The 9,562-nt window shown below is 41.0% G+C and overlaps 1 protein-coding gene across 1 annotated transcript; it reads right to left on the minus strand.

The window, feature by feature from the left end:
- Positions 1–1,232: 1,232 nt before the first annotated feature.
- LOC130907200 (uncharacterized) lies at positions 1,233–8,825 on the minus strand. Its single transcript, XM_057822009.1, has 2 exons — positions 8,695–8,825; positions 1,233–8,603 (listed from the first exon to the last, which is right to left on the minus strand). Exon 2 carries the CDS (start codon positions 8,000–8,002, stop codon positions 1,769–1,771), a length of 6,234 nt encoding a protein of 2,077 aa, XP_057677992.1. The 5' UTR covers positions 8,003–8,603; positions 8,695–8,825; the 3' UTR covers positions 1,233–1,768.
- Positions 8,826–9,562: the final 737 nt, after the last annotated feature.

Consider the following 9,562-nt stretch of genomic DNA (forward strand, 5'->3'; position numbering starts at 1 on the left):
GAGCCGATCTTTGTCAAAAGCACATATAGTTCATGTGGATATGATTCATTGAAAACAATGTACTTTTTTCCTGCTGATGTTGATGTTGTCCTTGTAGACGTTACAATATGTGCTCGTTTGGCATTCGAAATAGTTGGGAACCTGTTAGGGCTCCTTGATTGCAGGCTGGAGACCAGACGGGCGATGACGCCGACAGCTGCAAGCCATCGAAATCAGCCGCCTTTATAAGCCAGCTCGTCGTTGCTGCTCGTCACCAGACCAAACTTTCAGTAATCCCGTCAGTGAAGTCCAGCATTCAGGTATTTACCACATTAATTCTTACCCGGCTAATCAGACTTCTTGTTCCGTCCCAGGATTCCCCGTGCCTGCTCCCAGAATTGTACCGACGCCTGATTGAGCTCCTGTCAACACCTGACAGCTACACGCCAAGTGCACGTGCGGTGCTGCGACTTGTGCTCAAATAAACTTTTGAAAATCACCACAGCCACCCTTGTCTGCTTTGGGGTCCACTTCCCAGCGCACCCTAACAGAACCTTTATTTATTTATTTTTGGAGTATTTTTAAATTTTGTTTTACAGACGAAAATGTTTTAAGTAAACGTCGACTAAAATTTGACGAAATTAGTGTTGAGTTTTCGTCAACAAAAATTAGATGAAGACGAACACATTTCAAGATGACTAAAATATGACTAATACCATAATTTTATACTATAAGCCGCTACTTTTTTCCTTCATTTTGAATCCTCCGGTTTATAGTCTAATGTGGTTTATTTGTTGATTTATTTGGGTTAGTAGGTAACAGTCATACTTCGTAACTGAATGCTTATGTCATTAGGTGTCATCCAGTAAATTATGTCACTAACTCCATTTATGTTCAGCTTGCATCTTCTACATCCATTCAAAAGTGAAATAATTTGCCAGCTAACACTAAATGACGTCTGTTATAAGCATTTATTAATGCTCATGACAGTGTCATGTCATAATTATTATTGTCTAATGACAGTCTTATGGCACCACTGTCAAATGAAGTGTTAGCAAATACCATAACTAGCAATTAATGAAACAACCGGAACAGTAACTGAAAACATAATTACCGCAGAACATGAATTTTAATTGTTATTTACATCTGTAGCGCTGCAATGCATGCTAGGACGCATGTTGGACAAACAACAGTGTACTGCTCATTGATTTCAAAGGAGGCTTCAGTTCCATTCACTGATGTTTATTGCTCTTCAGAACACCAAACAACGTAGAACTAAATAAAAACAAACATATATTCAATTTGAACAACGCTAGCATAGCAGCAAAGACGCTAATGGCAAAATACAATACAAAGTTGCACTGACCACTTTAGCCTGCATTCAACCAATGGCAGTCTTCTCAAACGCACTCTTCTCGGTCAAAGGTGATGCTTCAACATGAAACTTGCATGAAACTGTTACATTTACAACATTGTTAACGATGAGAAAATTATAAAGATATACAATATGCATCACATGCGTGAGAAACCCGAACGCACCTGCTCTCTTTCGCTCCAAAAATGTAAAGCTTCCGGTTAGCGTCGTAGCGTGCGCACTTCCGGTTAGCGTGTCAAAATAAAAGCATGACGTATTCAAAAATGAATGCAGATGCCTGCAGCTACACTCCCACCATCACACAACTGTGTGATTAACTTGAACATTTACAGTGTATTATCAACAGACATTGAAAACTTTAACATAGGTACATAGAGCCACTTTCAAAAACTGTTCAATAAACTGTGGATCTACTTAATCAGCCTCAAGTAATAGAACTGTCTTGTGGATGGGCCTTTCAATGTAAATTGGCTTTGTTTTGAGATTACATTGACTGTCATGTATTGCATCTTTAAGTAGTAATTTGAGTTTTCTGACCTTTCCATCAGTTCCTTGGAGAACTTCAACTACTCTTGCCAACCTCCACTGATTTCTTGGGCAATCATCTTGCAACAAGACAATGTCATCTACTTTGGTATTTCTCCTGGTTTTGTTCCATTTGCTTCTTCGTTGCAGATTCAGCAAATACTCTTTCCGCCACCTGGTCCAAAATACATTAGACAGGAATTGAACTCGTCTCCATCGTTTTTGAAGATAAAGATCGTCTCTTGTGAAATCTCCAGGTGGTGGAGCGATGATTGACGATTTCATTGTCAAGATATGGTTGGGCGTCAGGGGTTCTGGTCCTGACGGATCATTAAGATGTTCTGTGGACAACGGTCGACTATTCACTATAGCCATGACTTCATATAGGAAAGTCCTCAATGAAGAACTGTCTAATCTTCCAGCAGATTGGTCTAGGACGGATGTGAGAACACTTCTTACAGTGCGGATTTGTCTCTCCCAAACGCCGCCCATATGACTGGAAGCAGGTGGGTTCATGACGAAATCGCATCCTAGCTTTTTCAACTGTTCTTGTTCTAATCCTTTCATTAGTTCTTGGAATTCGTTGCGTGCTCCTACGAAGTTCGTGCCTTGGTCACTCCGCAGTTGACTTACACTGCCCCTTATGGCAATAAAGCAGCGCAGTGCGTTGAGGAATGCATCAGAGGAAAGATCATCTAATACCTCAATATGAACCGCTCTTGAGCACATGCAAGTGAATAAAAGCCCATATTTCTTCAATTCTTTTCTTCCATCCTTGACAGAAAATGGTCCAAAGCAGTCCATTCCACTGTAGGTGAATGGAGGGGTTGCTTCCATCCTCTCTAGTGGAAGGTCTGCCATTTTTTGTCCTTGATTGCACTTTCTGAATTTTCTGCATTTGATGCACTTGAAGATGGATGATGACACTTCACGACTACACCCTATGATCCAAATACCATTGGAGCGTAGTGCATTAATTGTCATCCCACGACCCTGATGTTGAATCTTCTCATGATGGTACTTTATCAACAATCGACTTACGTGATGTCCTCTTGGGAGAATGGCTGGGTGTTTGATGTGTGGATGGAGTGTGGACTGTGTCAATCTTCCTCCCACCCTGAGGATACCTTGGTTATCCATAAATGGATTCAACTTGTGCAGCTCAAAGGACTTATTCCTTTGTAGGTCTTTAGCTCGTTTTAGAGATTTGATTTCATCCCTAAACACTTCTTCTTGAACCATCTTGATTATGAATTGTTCAGCATCTTTTCTTTCTTCTACTGTTGTAGTGTCATTGGATCTTGTTTTAAGACCTGTCAGTTGTTTAGCCAAACGTTTAAGTCTTGCAATGGCCTGTACAGTTCTATTCCAATCTGAAAAATTTTGAAGTCGATCTAACAGAGATCTTTGTTCCTTTGTCTTTGTTGTATGTACATGTGCTCTTTTAATTTCTGGATCATCTTGGTCTAGCTCTCCCACCTTCATGTTTTCGCTTGTAGGAAGGTTCTTGTGCCACAAAAAACTAGGTCCTGTGAACCAGTTGGATTTCACAAGCTCCTTTGTGGTACGTCCGCGAGAGGCATGATCTGCAGGGTTATCTTCTGAGGCAACGTATTGCCATTGACTTGGTGTGGTGCTTGTTTTGATCTGTTGTATTCGATTGGCTACGAATAAATGAAATCGTTTTTCGTCGTTATTAATGTATCCAAGAACAACCTTGGAATCAGTCCAAAAGTAATTATGTAGATCTTCAATCTCCATTTCACTTTTTAGCAGATCACTTATCCTTGTGGCCAACAGTGTAGCTGAAAGTTCCAATCTTGGAATTGTCGTTATCTTTGTTGGCGCAACCCGTGCCTTTGCCATGACAAGCACACAATGAACCTTTCCAGACTCTGACACAGCTCTGAGATAAGAACACATGCCATAGCCTGAGGTGCTGGCGTCGGAAAAATGATGAAGTTCATACTTGTGAACCTCCTTGGCATTCAGTGGTATGTAATGTCGTGGTATCTCCACGAAAGACAAATCCTGGATGTCTTGCAACAATGCTTCCCACTGCAGCCTGAGTTCTTCAGAAATGGGCTCATCCCATCCTAACTTCTCTTGGCACATTCTTTGTAGAATTTGTTTGCCTTTCAAAATGACGGGTGCTACGAATCCAAGGGGATCAAAAATTGAAGCCACTGTTGACAGTACTCCTCTTCTTGTAAAGGGATGGGTTTTTATTCTCACTTTAAATTGAAACTTATCTGAACTGATGCACCATTGGACCCCGAGAGCTCGTTCCATCTTGTGTTCTCCCAAGGCCAAGTCTAGGTCAGCTACACCTTCAGCGCGTTCCTGCTTAGGGATTGTGGCAAGCACATTCTTGTTATTGGTGATGAATTTGTGTAGGTGGAGCTTACCAGCATTGCAGAGCTCTCTTGCCTCTCTAACAAGCTGTATAGCTTCTTCTTCACTGTCCAAACTTATCAATCCATCATCAACATAAAAATTGCGCTGAATGAACTTTACGGTAGCTTCGCTAGACTTGCCTGTTCCTTCTGCAGCTAGGTGCTTGAGCCCAAAGTTCGCGCATCCTGGTGACGAAGCAGCGCCAAATAAGTGAACCTTCATTCGGAACACTGAAGGTGGAATTTCCATATTTCCTTTTTCCCACCACAGAAATCGGAGATAGTCTTGGTCCTTTGATGCAACATGGAACTGATGGAACATTCGCTCCACATCACACATGATTGCTACTTGTCCTTTGCGAAAGCGAAGCAAGACACCTACAAGGGTGTTTGTTAGGTCAGGCCCAGTAAGTAGATGCTCGTTTAAGGATGTATTCTGGAATTTAGCTGAACAGTCAAATACCACTCGAACCTTTCCTGGTTTATGAGGGTGATAAACACCATGGTGAGGGACATACCATGAGGACTGGTTGTTTATCTCAGACTCTGGAACCTTTTCAGCATCTCCTCTAGCAATTATGTCATCCATAAAGGCAACATAATCACTGCGATATTGATCATTTTTATTTAGACGTTTCTCAAGACATCTGAGTCGATGTTCAGCACACACTTTGTTGTTCGGCAGTGATGGTCTATCTTCTTTAAAAGGCAATGGCATTTCGTAATGTCCATTCCGCTTTTGCTTGATGCCATCATTTAGCTTTTTCAAGAATGTAATGTCTTCTTGTGATGTGCAAATTTCTTCACTGAACTTCTCAGTAAAATCTGACTCAAAAACCTTGAGTATATCTGCCGGTGTGATCACTTCTTTGACTTGGGTTCGACAAACAAACTGGACCTCTGTCTTGATCTCTGATGAGGACTTGGTAGCCGGTAGCACCTTTCTCATGATGATATGATGACTCACGCCGATTCCATCTTCGTGGTGGTAATCAATGTCGGTGTTGCTGTTGCCAATAATGCTCCAACCCAACACAGACCTTTGGGCGTATGGCTGGTTTTCGTTGCCCATTACAACCTTTCTGGGAAGTAAGGCTTGCGGACAGTCATAGCCAATTAACAATCCCACTTCACAGTCAAGCTCAGGAGACATTTCATCTGCTAAATGCTTTAAGTGAGGCCATGATTTTGCAGTTGAGCTTGTGGGTATATGGGACCTGTTTGCTGGTATGTAGTCTCTTGTATATGTTTTTGGAAGTTTAATTTTAGTTTCACTGTTGAGGCCTCTTACTTGTAGTCCTTGCACTCTTTGACTTTTCACAACCTTTGTTTTTGATGTTATGGTTGACACTTTAAGTTCGACTGGTGTTTTGTTGGCGCACAATGTTTCTGCTGCATCTTCAAGAATGAAAGTTGTGTCGCTTTGACTATCAAGTAAGGCATACATCAGAAGTTCTCTTTCAGGTTCTGCTATCGTGGAAACATAGACAGGAACAATAGATGAGGTTCGAGTACTGTTTATTTCTTGAATAACTCTGTTAGAAGTTACTTGTCGTGTTTCTTCGTTTCCCAACTGTTGGTAATTGTCTGCGTGGCTCTCAGTTTTGTTTTCTTGTTTGTTATTTAAACTTTGCTCTTGGTCTTTCTTTGCACGATCTCGATGCAGACATGTGGGATGTCCTTTTCCACATAATTCGCACACACTCCTGGATTTGCAAACCTTGGAGTTATGTCCAGATTTTAGGCACCCGAAGCATAATTTTTCCAGTTGAACAAACTTTACTCTTTCTTCAACAGTGTTTTCCATAATTTTGCGACACCTATGAAGACTGTGACCCTTTTTCTTGCAAAATAGACATGCAAGGCTGGTCTTTTCACTTGTATTTGTGGTAAACGTCTTGACGCTGACCTTCTGACTTCGTTGAAACTTGGACTGTTCCCGTTCAGTTGGCTTTGATCTTTCTTGTTCAGCCGGCTTCAGCGCATGTAACGATGTGATCGGGTTACACGCTATTCGAGTTTCTGTGTTGAGGAATCTTACGAAGAATTTGAAATCAGGGAACAAGCTGTTTTGATCTTGATATATTGTTACTTCTCTGTTCCAACGTGAGCTCAACCAATCTGGGAGTTTGACAGTAATCTTTTGATTTTCCACACAGTCGTTCAGTATTTGTAGACCTTGAATGTATGGCATTGCGGACTCCACACTGCTCAGGAAATCGACGAAGTCACGCAGGTTGTCAAAGTCTTTATGGCCAATTTTATGCCATGCATATATCTTGTCACGATATGATTTGGCAACTACAAATGGGTTACCGAATCTTTCTTCAAGTACATTCCAAGCAGCACAATAAGCACTTTCTGTTCCTATTATAAAATGGCCTTCTATTGCTCTTTTGGCTGTGTCACCAACATATTTCCGTAAATAGAACAACTTTTCTTGAGTTGGAAGATTCTTGCGATCGATCAAAGTGCAAAAGGACAACTTCCAGTCATTATACTTAAGAGGATCACCTGTAAAGATCTCAGGTTCTGGAATCGGAACTCGATTTGCTGTAATTGCTTCAGCAATAGTTCTTGCGAGATCATTAGAAGCATTGAGAGGGACCGGTGCTTGAGTAGTAGGAACTTGGCTGCTTACTGGTGGAACAGAAGGAGAGGTTTGGATAAATACATTTGGAACAGCAGTTCTGATGGGTTTTACATCATGTTGGTGCTGTACTTGTACAGACTTGGATTGTTCCTCAGAAGCCATGGAGACTTGTGCTTGGTGAGATGGGAAAAATGGCTCACTTAAAGGGTTAAGTGTGGTTGGTTGATTGAGAGCTTCTGAATAAACTTGGAACCTTGCTTGTGCTGCAACATGTCCTTTGAGTTCTTCCTGACGTTTTATTTCTCTTCTTTTCTGTTCCAGCTTAAATTTTCTACTTGCGCTGAATTTGGCTTTTTTCTTAGCATTTTCTGCTTCAATTTCAGCTGCCACAATTTGGTCCTCTAGCTCAAGTCTTTCAATTTCTTCTCTTTGTTGATGTTGAGCATTAATTATTTTTAGTACCTCTTGAGTTGCCACAACTTCAGCTTCTGCTTGTTTTACATTAAGGGACAAGATTGACGAGTGGGAAGATGATTTGGAAGAAGTCTTTGACTTACTGGTTGTGGCTGAGTAAATGCTGGACACTGTGCTGTCAAACACTGACTTAGAATCAGGCCACAATATGTCTTTATCATCACCACTTCGATATTGTTGAGCATTTAAGTTTGCAGTTTTCGTCAATGCCTGGCATGTGTCATTTATTCTTCGAATGTCAGGCTCGGGAATTGCAATGTCTCTTATTTGGAGGTAGGTTTCATCAATGTCAACCTGTATGGCGTTGATTTCATTTATAACCTCTTCGATCAGATCTTCACCATATTTATCTTTAATTGACCGCTTTAAACCATTCATATGATATTTCCATCTTTTGTACATTTTCACAATTCTTCCATTTAAATTGCTCAATTTGTCATTTAACAGACTCATTCCCTTTTCAGTGAGCTTACGTGTGCGTCCAGTTTTCTTAATTTCAGGAGGCAGTTCTTCATCATCTGTACCAACCTGAGATTGATCAACTTCTCTTCTTGTTTCAACTTTAACATCCACTTGATGTGAGAAGACAGTCTGCATTGAACAATTACCTTGAGTGGTCTCTTCAGCAGGCGGGATAACATTTTCCTTTGTGTGTGGCATATTAAATGAAGTATGCTTAACTGGTTGAAATGTTATTAATTGGTTTCTATGAGTGAAATTTAAATGTAACTCTTATTGTGTACTTTAACTTGACTTTTGTGTGCGCATTAAAAGTACATCACACTGACAGTTCTATAATGAGTGCGCAAATGGTTAATGATGTGTAAACAATTCTCAATAATAAAAACAATTATTATGAGAACTCACTTAAAATACTTAGATATGCACTTGGAACATTTGAACGTCAAATAGAATGGAGAATTACTTATTTGCTTAGACGTGCAGAAAATACGCTTATAGAAGAACACTTATGAAAGTTCGTATGACACACTTAATGGCAATTAACAAGTACTTGCGCTACTTTAAAGACACAATATTCATGTGCTCGCTTGTGTAGCCTTGTCCACTTGCCGCTTGGATTCACACGAACCGCTCACACGTGATGCTTCCCTTTCCGTAGGTCTGCAGCCGATCCTTCTTCACCTCCAAGTCTTTCTTCACGACGCAAAAGTGTTCTACTGTACTGCTCATTGATTTCAAAGGAGGCTTCAGTTCCATTCACTGATGTTTATTGCTCTTCAGAACACCAAACAACGTAGAACTAAATAAAAACAAACATATATTCAATTTGAACAACGCTAGCATAGCAGCAAAGACGCTAATGGCAAAATACAATACAAAGTTGCACTGACCACTTTAGCCTGCATTCAACCAATGGCAGTCTTCTCAAACGCACTCTTCTCGGTCAAAGGTGATGCTTCAACATGAAACTTGCATGAAACTGTTACATTTACAACATTGTTAACGATGAGAAAATTATAAAGATATACAATATGCATCACATGCGTGAGAAACCCGAACGCACCTGCTCTTTCGCTCCAAAAATGTAAAGCTTCCGGTTAGCGTCGTAGCGTGCGCACTTCCGGTTAGCGTGTCAAAATAAAAGCATGACGTATTCAAAAATGAATGCAGATGCCTGCAGCTACAAACAGTGTTGACAACAGGTGGCAGCAGAGGTTGACTGTCTCTCCCAATGGAGCATTGATAGCCAAACGAAGCTTCTTGAAGCAATAAAGCTTTGCAGCCAATGGGGTACCGCACGCTACACGTCACTTCCGCTCATTAATATTTATGACGTTAGCTTCTGTGGCTCTGCCGTTAGCTAAGGGGGGACAAGCTCTTGCTTATCCCTAATAGGAAATGAATGGGGAATAGTGTACGAAGCAGATGTTTACAGAGCTTAACCTACCAATTCTGTCTGAAAATGATGTCCCTGGTGCCAAATTCACTGGTAAAGGTGTGGAAAAACCAGGGGTCGCGTTAACCGAATATTTTCCGTCGTTGACCGATTTTTTAAAACGGTGACGGAAAAAACTGAAGTCCATCCGTCATTTTGACCGGTTGCAATTCACACCCCAGACCACAGGGTGGCGAGTGAGCATATTAATTAGCTATTGTCTCTCATGATGCATGACGTCGTTGGCCTTACTCTGAAAAATGTCAAGGCAACTGAGTGTCCGAAGTTTCTTCAAAAAGCCCCAAAACGACGATGGTGTTGAT

Source organism: Corythoichthys intestinalis, chromosome 19 (assembly GCF_030265065.1).
Source record: "Corythoichthys intestinalis isolate RoL2023-P3 chromosome 19, ASM3026506v1, whole genome shotgun sequence".
Taxonomy (NCBI): domain Eukaryota; kingdom Metazoa; phylum Chordata; class Actinopteri; order Syngnathiformes; family Syngnathidae; genus Corythoichthys; species Corythoichthys intestinalis.

Excerpts from the sequence above, each read along its gene's own strand:
- LOC130907200 (XM_057822009.1), bottom strand. The coding sequence starts at position 8,002 with ATGCCACACACAAAGGAAAATGTTATCCCGCCTGCTGAAGAGACCACT.